This window comes from Eptesicus fuscus, chromosome 5 (genome assembly GCF_027574615.1).
Source record: "Eptesicus fuscus isolate TK198812 chromosome 5, DD_ASM_mEF_20220401, whole genome shotgun sequence".
NCBI classification, from domain to species: Eukaryota; Metazoa; Chordata; class Mammalia; order Chiroptera; family Vespertilionidae; genus Eptesicus; species Eptesicus fuscus.
Genome location: NC_072477.1, coordinates 33,568,931 through 33,591,962, shown reverse-complemented (window position 1 = coordinate 33,591,962; position 23,032 = coordinate 33,568,931). Strand labels below are relative to the sequence as shown.

General features: G+C 38.1%; 1 protein-coding gene across 1 annotated transcript in view; it reads left to right on the top strand.

Annotated features, from left to right (window-relative positions):
- The window catches only part of LRRC9 (leucine rich repeat containing 9), a 95,403-nt gene that overhangs the window by 21,513 nt on the left and 50,858 nt on the right, over positions 1-23,032 (top strand). The window contains exons 11-17 of the mRNA XM_054715482.1: positions 4,620-4,796; positions 5,120-5,237; positions 9,362-9,494; positions 11,657-11,779; positions 12,590-12,705; positions 17,464-17,676; positions 21,364-21,483. Of these exons, the coding sequence (XP_054571457.1) occupies positions 4,620-4,796; positions 5,120-5,237; positions 9,362-9,494; positions 11,657-11,779; positions 12,590-12,705; positions 17,464-17,676; positions 21,364-21,483 (1,000 nt within the window). The remainder of the gene's footprint in view (positions 1-4,619; positions 4,797-5,119; positions 5,238-9,361; positions 9,495-11,656; positions 11,780-12,589; positions 12,706-17,463; positions 17,677-21,363; positions 21,484-23,032) is intronic.

Sequence of the window (23,032 nt, the reverse complement as noted above, 5' to 3'; positions counted from 1 at the left end):
TTTGCCCAGCAGTTACCAATGGTTGCTTAACCACCATACTTTATTTTTATGTGCAAAATATAAAAGGTGTTCATTCCAGTTCCCATGCAAAGAAGTAGAGGCCTTAATTTTTCAAGTGCAAAACCTGAACGGTGTGTCTTTGCAAGATGCATGAATAATTTTTCAGCCTGTCACTTATATGCACTCAATCTAAACATAATTTTTTGTATCTGTTTATTTTTAACTTGTTATAAAGTAAGCTCTTTGTAAAACAGGTAGATTAGTGGAAAAAATATGTAAAAGAAATGGCCAATACACACTGTCTGTGTCTATGGGCTATGTCCATGGGGTGTGCATAAAACCATTTAGGCTATTATGTCAGCCTGATAGTAACTTAGATACCTTGATGGATTGTAATAAGTGCTAACGATTGTTTACTTGGTTTTAATAAAAATAACCTTGATCCATTTTAAGGAGAAAATCAAATACATGTTGGCAGAATTCCAAGGACTGTTTTTCACTTCTAGCATACTACAAACTTGGCCACCTTAGTTCTGATCTTTTATGTATGTTAAGAAATAATGACTAAAGTGCTTTAAATTGTACTAACTTCTCTTTTATTAATATTTTTAAAGCAATAATTTAGCCCATGAACTGGAATAGAGCTAGAGCTCACATATAGGTTTCCCCACTATTTCAAAGAAGAGCATTTCTATGAAACCTTTCATAAACCAAAATGGTGTAAAATGAAGAAGCAATTACTATTACCTTATTTGGGAAAATTTTTGTGCATTCCCAAACCCCCAAAATAATACACCAAATCATATCATTTAATAGATAAAACCTAAAATAACACTAGCATAGTAAAAGCAGGAATTATATGATACACAGCCTATATAAAATAGAAATAATGTATGTACAGGGTAGTTGTTTTTTTTTTTCAATTCTTGACACTATTACAGATGACCCCATTTCTCCACCCCCGCCCCCAACCTTTGTCTACCTCCACTCAGCCCCTTCCACCCCTTCCGTCTGGCCATCACCACACTGTTATCTGTGTCCATGGGCTGTGCAAATATGTTCTTTAGCTAATCTCTTCACCTTCTTTCATTCAGTCCCCCCCGCCCGCAACCCTCTCCTCTCTGACAGCTGTCAGCCTGTTCCATGTATCCATGCCTCTGTTTCTATTTTGTTCATCAGTTTATTTTGTTCATTAGATTCCACATATCAGTGAGATCATATGGTATTTGTCTTTCTCTGACTGGCTTATTTCACTTAGCATAAAAATCTCCAGGTCCATCCATGCTGCTGCAAAAGGTAAGATTTCCTTCTTTTTTATGGCCATGTAGTATTCCACTGTGTAAATGTAGCACAACTGTTTTATCCACTCATCTACTGATGGGCATTTCAGCTATTTCTAGATCTCGGCTATTGTAAATAACACTGCTATGGACATAGGGTTGAATATATTATTTCAAATAGGAATTTTGGAATTCTTAGAATATATTCACAGAAGTGGGATTGCTGGCTCAAAAGGCAGTTCAATTTTTAAATTTTTATGGAAACTCCATACTGTTTTCCTCAGTGGCTACACCAGCCTGCATTCCTACCAACAGTGCATAAGGGTTGCACACCCTTTCTCCACATCCTCATCAGCATTTGTTATTTATTAATGGTAGCCATTCTGGCAGGTGTAGGGTGATATCTCATTGGGTTTTAATTTGCATCTCTGTGATGATGTTGAGCATTTTTTCATATGCCTGTTGGCCATCTTTATGTCCTCTTTGGAGAAGTGTCTATTCAGGTCCTTTGCCCATTTTTTAATTGGATTGTTTGTCTTTCTGGTGTTGAGTTGTATAAGTCCTTTATATAATTTTGGAAATTAACCACTTATTAGATGTATCATTCTAAATATTAATTTTGTACCCTGCTACTTTTCCAAATTCATTTATTATATCTAGTAGATTTGGTGGCATCTTTAGGGTTTTTTTATGTACAATATCATGTCATCTGTGAATAATGACAGTTTTACTTCCTCCTTTCCAATTTAGATGCCCTTTATTTCTTCTTCTTGTCTGATTGCTGTGGCTAGGACTTCCAGTACTATGTTGAATAAGAGTGGTGAAAGCAGACATCCCTACCCTATTCCTGATCTTAAGGGGAAAGGTTTTAGTTGTTGCCCATTGAGTATGATGTTGGCTGTGGGTTGGTCATATATGGTCTTTATTCCCACTTTCCTGAGAGATTTTATCTCAAATGGTTGCTGGATTTTATCAAATGCTTTCTCTGCATTTATTGATATGATCATGAGGTTTTTACCCTTCAGATGTTAGTCTTAGGGAGAGACCACCCATCAGGAACCTCTGTGATCTTAGTCCACACCCATGCTCAGGTCCTGTGCCAGTGAGAACAGACATCTCATCAAAGGCAAATATATACTACATAGGGTCACTTAATTTCCTTTCAAATTGATCCATTTTTAAATCTCCTCTTAATCTAAATTCTGTGGCACTTTAAGACAGGACCAGAATTATTGTGAGTATGGCCAGATGAGGGTAGCAGAGAGCAGCTTCAGTACATTTTCTTGAGCTCTTCACATGGCCTGCCCCTCCTCCTCCTCTCTCAATTCTTAGCTCAAAACCCTTAAGTGGCCCCCACTCCATTCCTTACCTCAAGCCTCTGTTTCTTCAAAGCACTTATCCGTTTAGAAGTGATTTTATTTATGTCTTATTTCTTTGTCTAACCCCCTTGTAGTATAGGCTCCATGAGAGCTGGGATCCCGCCTCTTTCACTTCTATATTCCCTAGTTATGAAATTACTGGAAAAGTCCCACCAAGAGATGGTGGTGATTTAGAGTAGTCTAATCACAGTGGCAATGATAAAATAGGGTCATATTAAGGATGTATTTTAGATGTAGGGCCAAAGAGACTTGCAGAGGACTTGGGTACTGATGAGAAAGAGAGGAGGCAAGATTTATTCCTGGTTTTTCAACCTAAGCTAATAGTGGTACCATATACTGAGGTAGAAAACACTCAGGAAGAACAGGTTTAGGGGCAGGCATTGGTCAAGTTATGTTTGAGAGGCCTATTACATATGCAAGTGAACAAACATATCAAGTGGGTAGTTGGATATATTTGGTCTGGATATATCCAGATAAGTTGAGTAAAGTCTAGAAATAAAATGTTGGAATATATATATGTATATATTCCCCCAAAAATGTATGCACACTTTGACAGCTGATAGCTCAACTTTGAAAATGGAATGTATTTTCATAAACACCATTTTTATAATTATTCAAAGTATGCATATACATTTTGGGACACACACACACACACATATAATATTTTGTATTATATATTGCCAAAGGACCAGATGAAATTATCTAGGCATAGTGTTCATGGAAATAAGAGGAGAGCCAAAGACTTAGTCCTAGGTCAAGCCAACATTCAAGAGTCTGTCAGAGGAAAAAGAAGGAGCAAAGAAAACCATGAAGAAGAACAAAACAAGAAACATGTAGTTTCGCTGAAGCCAAAGGAAAAAGTGTTTCAGAAATGCAGGATTGCTCTACTAATATATCTTTTAGTCAGAATAAATACATAATGATTAATAAGAGAACTATTATTTTTACCAGAGGCCCGGTGCACGAAATTCATGCACGAGGGAAGGGTGTGTCCCTCAGCCTAGCCTGCACCTTCTCCAATCTGGGACATCCCTCTCACAATCCAGGACTGCTGGCTCCCAACCACTCATCTGCCTGCCTGCCTGATTGCCCCTAACTGCTTCTGCCTGCCAGCCTGATCACCCCCTAACCACTCCCCTGCCAGCCTAATTGTCATCTAACTGCTCCCCTGCCGGCATGATTGTCCCTAACTGCTCTCCCCTGCTGGCTTGGTTACCCCTAACTGCCCTCCCTTGCCAGCCTGGTTGCCCCTAACTGCCCTCCCCTGCCAGCCTGGTCACCCCTAACTGTCCTTCCCTGCAGGTCTGGTTTCTCCCAACTGCCCTCCCCTGCAGGCCTGGTTCCCCCCCAATGGCCCTCCCTTGCAGGCCTGGTCCCCCCAACTACCTTTCCCTGCAGGCCTGGTTGCCCCCAACTGCCCTCTCCTACAGGCCTGAATCCCCTCAAACTGTCCTCCCCTGCAGACCTGGGTCTCCCCCACCCCCCAACTGCCCTCCTTTGCAGGCCTGGTCCCCCCTTAACTGCTCTCCCCTGCAGGCCTGGTCCCCCCCCAACTGTCCTCCCCTGCAGGCCTGATTGCCCCCAACTGCCCTCCCTTGCAGGCCTGATCCCTCCCAACTGCCCTCTCCTGCTGGCCATCTTGTGGTGGCCATCTTGTGTCCACATGGGGGCAGCCATCTTTGACCACACAGGGGTGGCCATCTTGTGTGTTGGAGTGACAGTAAATTTGCATATTACTCTTTTATTAAATAGGATGTTTCAAAATTTAGCATCTCTTTTATCGATTAAATAAGTGTGCCCAGTTTGAACCAACATAGAGCCACTATATGATGATGTATCTTTGTGGGGGAAGGGGACATAAAATATGGGCTATAACTATTAACATATGCAACTTTGTGTTCTTCAACATTTTGAGGAAAATCTATTACTTTCTGTGTATATATTTTGTATCCCTATCTAGGTTCAATTCCTGCTATGAATTAATTCTAGCACGTTTTTGTTCATGGGACTTCAGATCATATGGTATTACAGGAGTGAAAGTAAAACGTGTCATCAAAGTTAACAACCGTATTCTGAGACTAAAATTTGAAGATAAATTCCAAACATTTTTGGACAATGAAGATATGCATGATTCAGAGTAAGAAGTTAAATTCCATAAGGAACATTTTTTAAAGTCTGATTTTTTTTTGTAAAAATGTCTTCCTGTTTTAAAAGTTTACAATATTGAAAATATAACTTCTTAGTAAATATTCCCTTTCCATGCAACTCCCTTGACCAAGATGACCTCCTAGTTTAACCACATTTGGGCTCTTGTTGAGACTGAGGGCGAGTGGAAGTTTAATAATGACACTGGAACATCCAATATAATTAGGATAATCCTGGGCAGGACATACAATTTTCTTATCTATAGCTAAACTTTTTTAATATCAGATTTCAATTTTTTTAATCTCTATTCTTAAGGACCTATAGAAAGATGCTGGAATGCCTTTTTTATGTTTTTGATCCTGAAGTTGCAGTAAAGAAAAAACATCTGCTACAAATACTTGAAAAAGGATTCAAAGACAATGAAACAAGCAAAGTAAGGAAAAAAAATGTCATTCAGAACAATGGTCTCTTCCTTATGAACAAAGTTTCGGTTAAGCATGAACTTTTTCCTAAATCCTTTATTTTTAATGTTTTTATTGATTTCAGAGAGGAAGGGATATATATATATATATATATATATATATATATATATATATATATATAGAGAGAGAGAGAGAGAGAGAGAGAGAGAGAGAGAGAAACATCAATAATGAGAGAGAATCATTGATCAGCTGCCTCCTGCACACCCTACACTGGGGATCAAGCCTGCAATCCAGGCATGTACCCTGACCAGGAATTGAACCATGACCTCCTGGCTCGTAGGTTGATGCTCAATCACTGAGCCACACCGGCCAGGCAATCCTTTTTATTTTTTACCCATATGTATATACTAGAGGCCCAGTGCACGAAATTCGTGCACTCATGGGGGGGGGTGTCCCTCAGCACCAGCCTGCGCCCTCTCACCGGCCAGGAGCCCTCAGGGGATGTCCGACTGATGGCTTAAGCCCACTCCCTGTGGGAAGCGGGCCTAAGCCATCAGTCAGACATCCTTAGCACTGCCACGGAGGCACGAGAGGCTCCCGCCACTGCCACTGCGCTTGCCAGCTGTGAGCCTGGATTCTGGCTGAGTGGTGCTCCCCCTGTAGGAGTTCACTGGCCACCAGGGGATCAGCTCCTGCGTTGAGCATCTGCCCCCTGGTGGTCAGTGCGTATCATAGTGACCGGTCATTCCGCTGTTTGGTCGATTTGCATATTAGCCTATTATTATATAGGATAGTAAACTTCTGTTTCACAAAAGGCTTAGTGCTATCATAGAAAGTACAGCATCCTCATTCTTTGGATTGTACAAGAATAAGTCCATTAATTTATCTGCATGACTATTTAATCTTTCTAGGTATCTTACTTTTTATGTTATGATCCTTTTGTTGATGATCTTGAAGTCTACTTTTGTCTGTTTTCAGCATTCCAAAGTCCATCCCATCTTGGGAAAAAATACATTCACTAACACTGCTGTGCTTTCTGTCATCTTATTTTTCTCTTTCTTTTTACTGCCACCATTTATTTATTCTCTACTTCACTGTCCACACCTTGATGCTGACATTGCTCTATTCCTGATCACCCTGAGCTCCAAAATAACATCAACCCTTCTCAGTCCTCTACCTTCTTGTTGAGGCAGCTGTAGCACACTGGTATAGAGCAGTGTTTCCTAACCCTTTTCACATCATGGCACACATAAAACAAAAACATTGCTGCATTTGAATCCACTACACTACTCACCAGTTACCAGACTTCCCCTATCTGTGCCTGTTTCTTCCTATCTGTAAAATGAAGATGATAATGGTATCTACTTCACAGAGTTGTGGTCAGGATTCAGTGACATATAAATTAAAAAAGTTCTTGCATATCAATGTCTACAACATCATTTTTGACAAGAGCCAAAAACTAGAAACAACACAATGAATGGGTAAACAAACAAATTATATATATATATAGTATTATTCAGCCATAGAAAGTAATGAAATTCTCATACATGCTATGACATGGATGAACCTTGAAAATATATATTAAGTGAAATAAACCAGACACAAATGGCTAAATACTATATGATTCCACTTATATAAGGTACTAGAATAGGTAGAGATAGAAAGTAGAATATGGGTGAACAAGGGGGGTGGGGAGGATAGAGGAATAAGGAATTATTGCTTAATGAGTACAGAGCTTCTATTTGGAAGGTTGAAAAGTTCTGGAAATGGATAGTTGTGATGGTTGCACAATATTGTGACTATACTTAATGCCAATAAATTGTATGCTTAAAATGTTCAAAATGGTATCTTTTACCATATTTTTACCGACATTTTAAAACAAAACAACAACCTCCCAGCTGCTCTGTGGAGAATGGATTGAAGGGAGTAGGAAGAAATAACAAGGGCACTATATGCAGGAGGTGCTACGCAGCTTAGGTCAGAGGTGAGGGTGGCTTCAGCAAGTGGTATGGTGAGAGTGCCCTCTCTGTACTTTCTGGAAGAGAAGTATGAAGGACGTAGGGAATTGAGAGTTTTAGAAGGTAAAGTGCTCAGGGTCATTTCAGAGAACTGTGAACCGCCATGGGCACAGAGGGTAGGGGAAGGATGGGGCTAACATTTCTGTCTGTTTTCTGCCAGCCAGACACTGTGCTAGTGCTTCAACTCCTGCATCTCCTAAAGGAGATGCAATATCTCTAATCCTCCCAGTGGCTCTCTACAATGCTCTATCCAGTACAGTAGCCACTACCCACATGACACTGCTGAGCATTTGAAGGGCTACCAGCCAGAACAGAGATGGACTCTAAGTTTAAAATATATACCAGTTTTTGAAGACATAGAACAGAAAACGGGACTGTAATTTCTTATATTGATTACTTATTGAAATGATAATATTTTGGAAATATTTGATTAAGTAAAATGTATTATTAAAATTTATCAAAAGGGTTCTTGGACCAGTTCCTGGCACATAAAATTTTTTAATAACATTTACTACTATTGTCTGAAACATTTGATACTATTGACTGATCTTTCCTTTCTGAAACTCTCCTTTGGCATCCATGGTATTGCACTATTTTTATCCTCTTATCTTTCTGATTGCCCTATCTTTGTTTCCTTTTTGTTCCTTGTCTTGCTTCAAAACATCAGAATGCCCAAAGATTAAATTTTACTAACATGCCCTTCTTTGTACACCCACCATCAATTACTCTCATTGTTAAGATCTTAGAAATGGGGGGACATATTGGCTGGAAAAATCTCATATTTCATTGCTTTATGTAATGTACATGATTTCAATAATAAATAAAACCAGTATAAACAAGTTTAGGAACAAAATTAACTGACTTTTGATAAGCATACAACATGATTGGATGGAATTAGAAGTACATCAGTAATTTTAAAAGTACCCTCTTATACTGACTGTTACCATACTGTGGGTTATAGAGAGAATGGAAAATATTGGTTAATGTTGTGAATTGGTTAAGTGGAAATAGATTAAGTGGCAAGCAGTTGGAGCACATTTGTTATATTGAAATGTAATCCTTTATATGCATTTCTCCAAAAGTCCTTGAGGATAGGGACTTTGTTTATAGATTCTTAGTTCAAGTCTGAGGAATAAAAGATGGATGAATGGCAATCACACCTGTTTCTGTGCCTTCATATGTTTTCTTCCTCTTAAAAATACTTTCCTCTATAAAGTTTCTGATTATTGGAATTATGTCTAATTTTAACCACTTCAGTTAAAAAATGATATCTTATTTGATGCATCTATTGATGCCTTGTATTTTTTATTATTGGGTATAGTTTCCATCCCCTCTCTTATTTGACAGCCAAGACCATGCTATAGCCTCACAATGCCATACAAATAGCTTGCATCTAATAAATATTAAGTGATGTTTCCTAGAAATCTAAGAAGGTTGTACTTACTGGAATGTGGAAATTGTGGTCATATGAGCCACATTTCAGCATTTATTTTATAAAACCCCTGGACAACAGATTTCAATGCAAAAAAAAAGATATAGGCAATTCAGCATTTACAGAAAAGTTATATTTCTAGATAATTTGGCTACTAACATTAAACTAATAATAATTTCAAAACTGAGTAAGTGACATGGAGAAGTAGAACTGAGTTTAGATCACGGCTTTGCCAAATTCTACATCTGTCTTTGGATAGATCATATAATCTCTCTTAGCTCTATTTTTTTTTTTGACTGCTAAAACTAGAGATTGATTGCTCTTTAGAGTTGCTTTCACAACAAGTAACGTAGATATTTCTGATAGAACACTTTGAAGAAAGAAATCAAGTCACAGTGCAAACTGAAATTTCCATGCATTAGCACAGTGAGATGTATCTGAAAAACAAGGTAGATTATTAGACCAGACATATTATTAGAAAAAATATACATATGTTAGAACCTTCATTAATGTAATATCTCATTCCCATAGGATTTTCTTTTTGGAATATGCATAATTACTAGTGGGGTATCAGTGAATATGTGTAAAACTGTAGCTCCTGTACCACATAAACATAAAATAATAAACCCACTATGTTGAAGTATTACCGATTTTATAAAAATACTGGCTTTGTTTTTCATTACAGCTGCCTCTCAGAAAGGAAGCTGTCCCTCTTGCCAACAGCCTAAGTATGTGTGAGTGTCCCAGAATTGAATTTCTACAGCAAAAGCACAAGGATGAGAAGAAAAACTCTTTTGACCATGAGCTCTTTAGACACGGTAATACAAATATACTCTATTTCTGAACTCTTAAGTTCTAAGTCTTCAAATTCATTAGTTTCATAACATTTTTGATACTTGGTTTATCAACTCAGGGAGATTTTCTGAAACCATTTTATTTAGTATTTACCATTGTAGTGATACGTGACTTTCTGATCTATTACTTTAGTCAGGTTGTCAACAAATATTACTGAGTGATTATTATGTGTCAACATAATAGGATGAGACTCATTTGTTACTCATATTTAATCCACGTTATCTAATATAAAGTCAGCTTTTGTTCATTGTGTCCTAAAATAAACTTTAAATATACATACATACACACATACATATAAATGTATATATGTTATTTACACTTACACATACCCCAAATTTGTGGGAAAGAGAACTTGGCCCATTTATGCAATAATCATCATAGAGAGCACTCAGGAAGGCAGGCCTTATTTGTCCTTAATTATCAAAATATAAGATGATAAGAAAACCTGATTATAAATCCAAAATTGGCTAAAGACCCATTGTGAAGTATATGGCTTGCTTTATAAGTTGCCTTTCTAAAGATAAACTTTTGTTATTTCATTGATTCAGTCATCAGAACTTTATTTGCATCTTGAGTAGATATAAATAAAAGTACATGACCCATTTGTAGGACGCTTCTAGAAGAGGTTCCCTGGTACCTACAGATTAGGGGAAAAGACCAGCTCTTCATGTCCTCTCTTGCCTTGCCCTCTTCCACAGTTCATTTTTCATCCCACCAGTATTTACTGAATGCTTGCACACAGTGAGGCACTTGGTAGGTGATAGGGATAGTCAATGCAAACTAGACAGTCTTGTCTTTTATGGTGCTCACAAGCATTAATTATTATGCAAATTAATGTAGAATTACAATTATCATAAGAGCTACAAAGATGAAGTATTAATGCATAGTATCAATTCTCATCATAATGAGAATTGACCAGGTCAGGGAGTAAGGGACACCTATTCTTTGGTCTCAATTATCCAACCTACTGAAGATTGAGTACTTAGAAATTTGGTTAACTCATTTATATGAGTTATATTCCTCCAGAAAATTAAGCAGATTATTGAATCTAGAAAGAACTATTTATTTGAAAAAACAACATTTAAATCTTTTTTCTCATCCTTCTCCATTTCCATCCTAAGGATGGTGTTTTCTATCTTTCTAGCATATGCTTTCTAAAGCAATTAGTGTCTACCAATTAACATTTTATAGCTTACTAGAGGCCTGGTGCACGAAAATTTGTGCACTTGGTGAGAGGGGGCCGGGGGTCCCTCAGCCCTGCCTGCACCATCTCACAGTCCGAGACCCCTCAGGGGATGTTTACAGGCCCAGGGATCGGGCCTAAGCCGGCAGGTGGACATCCCTCTGGCAGCTCAGGAGCCAGTGGGAGTGGGCCTAAGCCATCAGTCAGACATCCTTAGTGCTGAGAGGCTCCCGCCACCACCGCTATGCTCGCAGCCGTCAGGCTTGTGGCTGAGCAGAGCTCTCCCCCTGTGGAGCGTCTGCCCCCTGATGGTCAGTGTGCATCACAGTGACCAGTCATTCATTCCTGGTCATTCCACTGTTAGGGTCAATTTGCATGTTACCCTTTTATTATATAGGATATGCAGTTCTTTAAAAAGTCATCTGAATGTTTTATGCATAATAATTAGAAATTACTCTATATGATTCCTGGAGATCCTTAGGATTTAGTGAATCTCAAGGTTCCCTAAAATCTAAAGGGAAATGAAATGTTCATCCATCAGTAGACATTTATTGAATGTCTCCTATGCTCCAAGCAACATGCTAAATACTAATGATGCAGAGATGAATTTTTACAACAGTTAACATTAAGAACGACAGATTTCTTATTTTAAATTACTTAATAAAAACATTGCTAAATTATTGGGTCCTTTCCTTCCTTTTCTGTAAAGCTTTGCTTGATATAATCACAGGAATCTCCTTTTATAACCATTGCATTTATTCAACAAGTATTTCTTGAGCTACTATTTTGGATCAAGCAATGTGCTATGTGCTATCCAGTGGCAACAAGTTAGGCAGGATCTCTGCCTTTACAGAACATAGTCAGGTCTGGGGCCAATAAGGAATGTTATATTGGAAAATTACTGAAATGAATTGTTAAAAATGATTTGTTTTTTCAACTTAGGCATCCTCCTCATTACAAAGGTTTTCCTTGGCCAGAGTGTTCAGGCTCGTGAACATGACGCCATCAATCAAGCCAACTATCCAATGGTTAATTCAGTGTTCGTCCCTCGAAAATGTGCACTAAGTATGTCTGCCATAAAGAGAAATGTGCTTTCATCTTTCTGAATACAAAATGTTACAATTTAAGCTCTACTTAAAGTAATTAGTAAACTTTTCTACAAAAAATGTTCCTAGATACTAATGAACTTCCATTTTTCTAACCCCTACATCAATGTCATTTATATGTGCAAATATTTTATTTGTAAGATTTTATATTTTACATACATATAATAATATATATATTACATATGATAAAAGATAAAACCCTTTTAACAACAAAGGTTTTAGATAAATACATTTTTAAAAATATATATTTTATTGATTATTTACAGAGAGGAAGGGAGAGGGATAGAGAGTTAGAAACATCGATGAGAGACAAACATTGATCAGCTGCCTCCTGCCCAATCCCTACTGGGTATGTGCCCACAACCAAGGTACATGCCCTTGACCGGAATTGAACCTGGGACCCTTGAGTTCGCAGGCTGATGCTCTATCCACTGAACCAAACTGGTTAGGGCTAGAGAAATACATTTGTCAAAACTATATGATCACATATTGAATAGAAGAGTGGAAAAGTATGAAAAGGGAAATAATATGAAAAAAAGTAAATCCTACTAGTCCATGTTGTGACAAAGTGACTAGTAAGTACTTATAGAATTAACAAACAGTCTAGGTAGTGTGGGAAAATATAAGAAAAAACCCTCCACACACTAACATTATAGTTGGAACTTCCTGAATTTGTTGTTTATGAATCTATGTAAGAATGAAAAAGTAAATTATGTGTCATGTTGAAGAGTGTTTGTTTTGCCTGTTTTTGTTTCTGATTTTACTCTAGATTCTATAGTGGGACAAAGAAACTGTGATTGCAGCTTTCGGCAGTGCAAGTGGTTTGTCTTTGATCATGACCTTGTTTTGCCAGAATACATCGTTGAATTTGAGTTTGTTACAGCGGTATGGATGTATTTTTAATACTAGAGTTTGTTAAATGAGAACATAACATTAATTTGAAGTCTAATAATGTTATGTCAAATACATTATATATATATATATATATACATATATATATATATATATACTAAAATTTTAAAAGCAAATCATTATGACACCTAAATATTTTAATTATGCAAATATATTACATGAGCACCATATGGATGGAGTCCCACTGGAAAAGATTCAAACTATATTGAAGAATCTATATATATAAAAGCCTAAGCGACCTTTGCAACCAGTCACTATGATGTACACTGACCACCATGGGGCAGATGCTCAATGCAGGAGCTGCCCCCTGTTGGTCAGTGTGCTCCCACAGCCAACCTCCCATGGTTCCTCCTCTCAGCTGGCTGGCTCCGATCAGCCCCAATCGCCAGCCAGGCCGAGGAACCCCACCCGTGCACGAATTTGTGCACTGGGCCTCTAGTATGGAATAACATGAAAATCTGCTTTCATTTCAACCGCACTCCCTTTCAGGAGGCATCCATTATTAACAGCTTTGTGGGTTTGTTTTCAGACTTATTCTATGCATTTACAAATATAACAACACATACCATTTTACATTGTAAAATCAAATTCTAAGTATTCTGTGATGATTTTTGCCATTAACAATAGGTTTTAGACATATTTTCACTTCAGTATATATAGGTCTATACATCAGTCTTTTGGTAGGTGCATACTATTCAGTAATAATCTTATTAAATTGACTTCCCTATTGATGAAACATAGGTTTCTTTCAGTATTATTACTATTTAAAACAATATTTCAGTGAAAATCATTGTAGATGTTTCTCTGCAGCATAGATTTAAAGAAGAATTTGGATAGTAAAAGGGCATATACATTTTAAATTTTGATAATTTGAGCATTCTTTGCAAAGATTTTACCATTTTATAAATTTCCAACAGTATTATAGTGTTTGTTTTTTTGCATCTTTACCAACACAGGCTATTACCAATCTTTTTTTCCTCACTCTGATGGGGGGAAAAAAAGGTTATTTTATTATTTCATATGTTATGGGTTATTTATAATTTTTGAATCATCTGTAATATCCTTTTACCGTTTTCTATTGGGCTCTATTGTTTTCATACTGATTGGAAAAAATTTTATATGCATTCTGGATATTAATACTTTATCATGTCTATATGTTGCAAATATTTTCTGTCACTTATATTTTTATTTGTAGCAAAAAACTTACCTTTCATTTTAATTTGAAATTTACACATTAATTTTTAAGAAGTCAGGTATTTCTTTCTTTTCCAGTATGGACTCTAAATTTTATGTCTCATTTCAGAAGGCTTATATAAATACTAGAGGCCCAGTGCACAAAATTCGGGCACGGCGGGGGGGGTGGGGCTGTCCCTCAGCCCAGCCTGCACCCTCTCCAATCTGGGATCCCTCTCACAATCCAGGACTGCTGGCTCCCAACTGTTCACCTGCCTGCCTTCCTGATTGCCCCTAACCACTTCTGCCTGCCAGCCTGATCACCCCCTAACCACTGCCCTGCCAGCCTGATTGATGCCTAACTGCTCCCCTGCCAGCCTGTTTGCTCCCAACTTCCCTCCTCTGCAGGCCTGGTTACCCCTAACTGCCCTCCCCTGCAGGGTTGATCACCTCCAACTGCCCTCCCTTGCAGGCCTGGTCCCTCCCAACTGCCCTCCTTGCTGGCCTGGTCCCTCCCAACGGCCCTCCCCTGCTGGCCATCTTGTGGTGGCCATCTTGTGTCCACATGGGGGCAGGATCTTTAGCCACGTGGGGGCAGCCATCTTGTGTGTTGGAGTGATCATAAATCTGCATATTACTCTTTTATTAGATAGGATAGAGGCCTGGTGCATGGGTGGGAGCCAGCTGGTTTGCCCTGAAGGGTGTCCCGGATCAGGGTGGGGGTTCCCTTGGGGCATGGGGCAGCCTGGTGAGGGGCCTGTGGTGGTTTGCAGGCCAGCCATGCCCCCTGGCGACCCAAGTGGAGGCCCTGGTATCTGGGATATATTTATCTTCTACAATTGAAACTTTGTAGCCTGAAGCGAAGCCAAGCCTTCTGCTCACTCCGTGGCGGCAACCATTTCTGTTGGAATTTATGTATCTTCTATAACTGAAATTTTGTAGCCTGGAGTGGAGGCCTATGCCGGCCAGGGCAGGTGGAAAGCTTGGCTTCCTCCATTGCCGGGGGCAACCCTAGCCTGCTCTCTCCAGCTCCATGGCTGCTGCCATTTTTCTTGGGATTTATCTTCTATAATTGAAACTTTGTATCCTTGAGTGGAGGCCTGGGCCGGCCAGGGTGTGTGGAAACCTTGGCTTCCTCCATTGCCGGGGAAACCCAAGCCTCCCTCCTGCTCTCTGTGGCAGCAGCCATCTTGGTTGGGGTTAATTTGCATACTCACTCTGATTGGCTGGTGGGTGTGGCTTGTGGGTATAGCGGGGTGATGGTTAATTTGCATATTACTCTTTTATTAGGTAGACTTCTTTTTTTCTTCCAATTCTTATATAGATTATTCTAAAACTTTTAGATATTTAGTTCCATCTAGGTATTTTTCTATATTGTGTGAGGTAGGTGTGGTGATCAAATAAATTTTCTCTTAAAAATGAATAGCTACTTGACAAACATCATCTTTTTTCCTCTTAGAGGAAAATTTAATTTTGTTTTTAAAATTATTTTCATATACAAGGGGTTGATTTATAGATCTTCCTATTCTGTTCCATTCATCTCTTTGTCTAATCTTAGACCCCTATCACATTGTTTTGGTTATTACAACCTTGATATGTTTTAATAAATGATAGGGCAAATTCCCTTCCCCTGACCCCAACTCATCGAGAAAATAAATTCTCAGCTACTCTTGAGCATTTTCTTTTTCAAATAAAATTTAGAATCAGCTTGTTAAATTCTATTTTAAAATCCTATTAGGATTAGATTGAGATTGTATTGAATTTAAAACTTCATTTAGGGTAAAATGAACTTTGCAGTATTGGGCCTCTCATCCAGGAACATGATAAGTTATTTCATTTACTCAAGTCCTCTCTGACAGTTTTCTTTACATAAGTCTTAATTCTTGTTAAGTATAGTTCTGGGCATGTATATTTTATATTGTTATTATGAATGGAATTGTATTAGTCAAGTATGCTTTCAGCAAAAGACACAGAAATGCAGACAAATAGTAAATAGAAAAAAACGTCAAATTATAAGTAGTTGTGAGGTGGGCAGTTCCTGACCATTCAGTGATATCAGCAAAGACACTAACTCCATCATTCTTATGCTTGCCACTTCATGAGCTCTTTTGACCTGAAGATTCAGTTTTTTCTTTAGTTTAGGGAAGTTTTCTTCTTGTAATTCCTTGATTATTTCCTTTCTTCTATTTTCTGTCAAGCTCCCTGGAACTAAACGTTGGACATTCTAAATTATCCTCCACATCTTGTAATTTTTTTCTTTCATATTTTATATCTTCAATTTTAAAATTCTGTGTTCTGGATGAGTTCCACAATATCAGCTTCTACATTGCTAATTTGATCTGCTACCATATCCAATTGGTTTGTCAAAGCCTTTATTAATTCCACTTATTGTTTTTATTTCAAAGTTTTTATCTTATTTTTTCTATAGTAGATGCTTTATTCTCCTAGGTTTTTGAAAATTCTCTTATAGACTGTTTCATTTTTTTCTAGAGTCATTTCTGTCTGTTCATATTTTTCTTGCTTATCGATATGTAATTCTTACCACAATTATATAATTATCTGATTACTAATTACCTGGAGCATTCTCCTGCTGTTTTACTTGTCCACTCAGAACACCAAGTTTCTCTGGACCTGCTCTGCAGTGGTTATCTCTTGCATGTGTTTTGGCTAGAGGTTACCTTTCTGCTCCTATTTCTCTGTCAATTCAGTCCCCTCTGATTTATGTCTCACAATTTCTAGTCTTGTTGTGCCCTATCCATTGTAATATAATTTTTTGCTAATTTTAAGGAATATTTAGTGGGAGGGGATGAATACATCACATCTATTCTTAGCCCACAATTTTAATCTACTTTCATACATTGCCTAATGTGATTCTTATCATTATAGGTATCTATAATAATAAAAAGGTAATATGCTAATTAGACTGGACATCTTCCGGATGACCTTCAGGACGTCCTTCTGAACAAAGCCATGGTGGCGGGGCTGAGGCAGAGGCGGTTAGAGGTGATCAGGCCGGCAGGGGAGAGCAGTTAGGGACATCAGGCCGGCAGGGGAGAGCAGTTAGGGGGATCAGGCCAGCAGAGGAGAGCAGTTAGGGACATCAGGCAGGCAGGCAGAGGTGGTTAGGGGCGATCAGGCAGGTAGGCAGGTGAGCAGTTATGAGCCAGTGGTCCCAGATTGTGAGAGGGATATCTGACTGCTGGCAGTCAGACATATGCCGAGGGGTCCCGGATTGGAGAGGGTGCAGGCTGGGCTGAGGGACCCCCGCCCCATGTACGAATTTCATGCACCGGCCTCTAGTCTATAATATAAAAGCATAATATGCTAATTAGACCAGACATCCTTCCGGACAACCTTCCAGATGAAGCCGGGGCTGAGAGGGCTGAGGCAAAGGTGGCCACTGCAGCGGGTGGAGGCCGAGCCCCTTGCACGAATTTCGTGCATTGGGCCTCTAGTTACTATATAACTAAATAAACTTATCTTTTCTAAATAGCCTATTTCTTTTTCAAAATGATAAACTCAGCAACCAAATTTTCAATATTTTAAATAAATTTTTAGGTCAAGACTTATTCTTTATTTTCTTCAGTCAACAATGCTATTCTAGAAGAAAGCAAAAAAAGTTCAGAAGGATCAGTACTGTCCCAGGAATTGAAATTTGATGATGAAGTTATAAAAATGGACCCCAGGATCAAGCCAAGACCGAAACTTATTAGTTTGGATGATAAAACAATACTTTCCCTTGCCAAGACTAACATATACAGTCATATTGTGGTAAGTATTATGATGAATAACATTTTTGGACAAGAACCTTAAATTTGGAATCAGAACCTATCATATGAAATCTAAAGATATTAAACCACCTATCTAATCATGCCAGGCATCATATGGTCAAATTCCAAAGTACCCAACCCTTTTCTTCTATGTGGGCTACATTTGTGCTGTCTGTTAGCAATGTTATATTAACTATACATGTAATTTAAATGTTTCTATTATTCACATTTACAGCTTATTTTAAAAATTGGCCCTGGTCAGGTAGGTTACTTGTTGGAGTGTCGCCCCGATACACCAAAGTTGTGGGTTCAATCCCTAGTCAGGGTACATACAAGAATCAACCAATGAATGCATAAATAAGTGGAACAACAAATCGATGTTTTTTTCTTTCTCTCTCTCTGTCTCTGTGTCTCTCTCTTCCTCTCTCTCTCTAACAATAAATAAATAGATAATAAAATTTAAATGGCAGGATTAATTTTAGTAATATATTTTAGTTAATCTAACATACCCCAAATATTATCATTTTGAAATACAATTGATATTAAGATTCATTAACCAAATTGTTTCATAATAACTATTTGAATTCTGGAATATGTTTTACAGCACATTCCAATTAATTGTTTATTTTTTTCTTTATTGATTAAGGTATTACTTATATGTCCTTATGCCCCCATTTCTCCCCCCAAGCCTCCCACTCATGCCCTCACCCCCCGGTGTCTGCAATTCATTGTTTCTGCACTATAATATCGAGATGTCATATTTGAGTAATAAAAATTTTATTATAAAACCTTAGTAATGCAAGGTATAATACATATGAGTGTGTTTTGACTGGATTGAAATTCCATAACATGTATTTATGTAGACTTGAAGGGACTGAATAAAAGTTAAAAATACAACAGAAGATAGGTCTTTGGTTATCTGTGGTTTGTAAGATAAAAAAAACAGAGAGGAGGAAAAACAAACTAACAAACAAAACAGAGAGGAAGAGAATATGATTTCAGAATGCCTTAGCCTGCTATGACCTCAACCTGGATGCATTAATTTGGTCAACACCCATAAGAATGGAGAGGCTTTTTCATCTTAAATTTGTTTATACTGCTTAAAAGCCAGCAAACTTTCTAGAGCTTCCAGTAAGAATACTAGATGTCACAAGAATGTTTAGAGAGCACATTCTTTGTTTTCCTTCTTTGTGCAATTACTGTAAGTTCAGGTACATACCTCTCATTCTCTTTTTGGTCTTCCCCACTGGATTGAGTTTTATGAAAATATAAATAAAGATAAATAAATTATATAGAAATAAAAACCCCAGATTTGTAACATATGATTTTATATTCTCTTATAGCACAATTACATACCAAAAAATTAGGGTTGTCAGTGATAGTCTGTTTTTTGCATTGATTTATTCATCTAGCATTTACTGAGACTGGGCTATGTTTTAGGCAATGAAGTAAGTATTGGGGGTTCAGAATGAAGACATTATTTTTCCTGCATCAAGGACATCATTTTAGTGGAGGAGACAGATATGTAAAAAAACATAGGAAGCTTGGAGTTGCTGGGAGAGTTCCACAGAAAGAGGTGAGTTTTGTGCAGATTTTTGAAGGATAAGCGAAATGTAGTTGTTTACATATTCCAGGCAGAGGAAATACTCTACCCAGAGGCACATGGTTTTGAAAGAGCATGGTGTCTTCAGGGAACCAGAGAAACTCAGTGTGACTAGAACATAGGATGTGTGATGGTAGGAGGTAGAGGTGTCGGTTGGAATACAGGAAGCAACCTGAAGCAATAGGTGGAAGAGTAGGAGATTATAGCCATATTAGATTGCATTTTTAAAGGCAAATTTAAAATTTTGATTCTTTAAGAAACTGGCTCTCTGTAAAGACTCTAATTTTGGCAGCTTGTGATTAGATTTCACTAAAGTCAGACTGGTGGTATGGAAATCCAGTAAAAACTATTGTAGTAGTCCAAATGACAAATAATAGTCTGAACTAAGGCACTGATAGTGGTGATAGTATGGAGTGATTGGTTTGAGAAACATTTCTAGAATCAAATGAATGTGAAAAAGAGGGAAAGGGGGTAATCAACAAATCTGTTAGATACTGAAACTCTTAATCAGGATTGACAACATAGACTATCAAGCATATATATATATATATATGGAAGTTGATGAATTCAGTTGTGGACATGTTAGGTGTAAGGTATCTGTAGAATTTATGACGGATGATACCTACATATGACCTGTAGAATAAACTGGTATGCATAAATTGGCCCTTCTTAATTTCAGCTAATTTTGACAACTATTTGACATTTACTTGTTTCTCCCTACCAGGAATTTAGTTGTGTCCATAGTATATATAATACGGTATTAGATGGTAGAGATAAGTGAAGAAGATTGGGAGGTAGACACCTGATTTTATCCTAATATCAATTTATTGTGAATACTGCAGTTAATTGTATTAATACATTTTCTTATGTTTATTTTGTAGACTATATATAATCTTCACTTGATACCATTCACAATGCTGTAGCTTAAAAAGATATTTAGATATCAGGGTCTCCCCCAATATATAAATATAAAAATATATAATATAAAATATTATATATAATATAAAAATATATAATAACATTCATTTTTATATAGCCCAGGAGATATGAACAGGGGAAGTCTGGGCTAAATTCTGACATAGAAATTGTCTTAGCCACTCTTCCACCTCCTTCTTTGATGATCTGTCCTTCTACTTTAGCACTTCACTCAGCCTTTCTTCCTCAGTCCAGTGCTCTCACAGGGTTTCCTGCAGTCAAGGTATATCCTTGCCATCCTCTCTCTTGTGAGTTATCCAGCTATTATCCAAAATCTTTAGGGCCTACATTGTCCACTAGCTAGCCTAAGCAATATATCGGTCCTAATAAATATCTCAACAATATCTATATATATAAAAGCCTAAGTGACTGGCCAACCAGCCAACTGGCCAACCGTATGTTAGCTATGATGCACACTGACCACCAGGGGGAAGATGCTCAACTCAGGAGCTGCCCAGCTGCAGTGACTTGGCAGCTGGGGTTCTCAGGTGACGCACCCAGAACCAGAGAGGAGGGAGCTTGATTCCAGGGTGCATCACCCAAGAACTGCCCTCCCGCAATCTGGGACCCCTCAGGGGATGTTGGAGAGACAGTTTCGGCCCGATCCCCGCAGGCCAGGCTGAGGGACCTCACCAGTGCACAAGCCCATGCACGAGGCCTCTACTATTTAACTATTTTCTTAAAATAATTTCATGCCAATTAAAGATAAACTCAGACCAAGTGGAAAATCAAATTAATCAAGAACCACATCTAATGATGCTATAATAAACTATACCTTCTAAAAATCCTACATTAGATTTTTAAAATATATTTTATTGATTTCAGAAAGGAAGTGAGCGGGAGAGAGAGATAGAAACATCAATGATGAGAGAGAATCATTGATCGGTTGCCTCCTGCATACCCCACGTTGGGGATCAAGCCTGCAACCCAGGCATGTGCCTTGACCAGGAATTGAATCATCAACTCCTGATTCATAGGTTGTCACTCAACCACCAATCCACAGGCTGGGCAGATTTTTTTTTGTATTGGCTCAATCTTAATGTCATTTAAGTAACTATGGTAGAGAGTATAATCTGTCTTATTTTTAATTTATGTTTTATTTTACTTCAGAATCTGAATCTACATGGAAACAGCTTGAGTAGACTACGAGATCTCTCCAAGTTAACAGGACTTCGAAAACTTAATATCAGCTTTAATGAATTTACTTGTTTAGATGATGTATACCACTTGGTAAGAACTGTTCTTTTGAAATTATTTAAGTAAAACAGAATTATTAATTTAATGGATAAATTGTGCTTGTAATTATGACCTCATATATACCATATTCAAGATTATATAGCCCAGATCAGGAACAAAACCTACATAGACTATACTATGTTAATTTCTCTAAAATAGAGATTCCATTTGAAAACCAAATATACATCTATGGTCATATCTGATTTCTAGCTACTTTAAAAAAAATTTTATTAAAACCATTCCAGATTGTTTTTAAAAATATCCTTTGGAAAGTGTCATTTTCGTTTTATTCGGCTCTTACTTCTTTACATTAATATTATCAGTTCCTCCCCATCTGTTCATGTTATTTCTTTCTCTCTCTGCCTTGTCCTTTCTACCTGAATGTCACATGCATGGCTCTTGTTTGACTTATGTTTGTTGTCTCATAGTTCATAGGACAAATACAGTAATGCTCATATACACATTAGTTTGGATCTTGTCTGGCTTTTGCTTTCCTTGTCATATATTACATAGCAAAACTAATTACATATGTGATTTCATAACACCAATCCAGCATTCCAAGTTTCCCTGGGTCCCAGCTCATTGACATACCTTTTCAGAATATCATTCTCAGCTCTTATTCATTCTCTACCTCCTAGCAACCATATCAAAACTCTTGCACTGCTGCTTCCACCACCGTTGTGGGGGCGGTTACTTTGTTTATTGGCCTTAGGTTTCAATGTTAATTAAGCTCACTTCCTTGTATCTTATGGTAAGCCAAAGTCCCATTTATTTATTTATTCATTTATTTATAAATTGAATTTATTGGGGTGACATTGGTTCACAAAGCCATATAGTTCTCAAGTGTACAACTCAACAAAACATCATCTGCATACTGCATCTTACACCAATCGCCCAAAACAAAGTCTCTTTTAGTCCCCATTTTCCCCCTTTTGCCCATTTCTGTTTGCTCTGCCTTGGTGATTCACTGAGACCCCACCCCATCCAATTTACAATCCCACCCAAGCTGTGGGCAGCAGCTTTTGCATATGAATGGCCTGTCCTTTCTCAGGCTAAAAACCTGTCAAACAAGCTGCAGCTCAGACAGGGAGCCCCAAACCGATCAATAAAAGGCCCAAGACCCAGCACCAGCACTATCCTGCCTTGCTTCACAGCTGGACTTCATCTGGGCACTTCCAAACCTGATACAAAGAGGGGGAATCTGCAGATCTCTCTGGTTGGCCCTAGGCAGTTGCTGACTTTGTACCTCCCTGGACACCCAAGAGCCAGTGTACCCAGTGGTCAGTGTCAGACTATACCAGATTATAACTCTACACATCTGTAAGCAACACATTCAAGGGGCAGACTCAGTGAGCACCAAAGCCCCAATGAAGCAAGTCCTGCTCCATAAAGGTGTCTCCTGCACAGCAGCGTTCCCACTGTAGTTGCAGCTGGTCCTCACAGCCAGTTGGCCTTTAGGTCAATTCCTCCCAGTGACACTAACAGCAGTCAAGTCTCAACTACAACAAGACTGTGCTCACAGCCCACAAAGGGGTGCACCTAG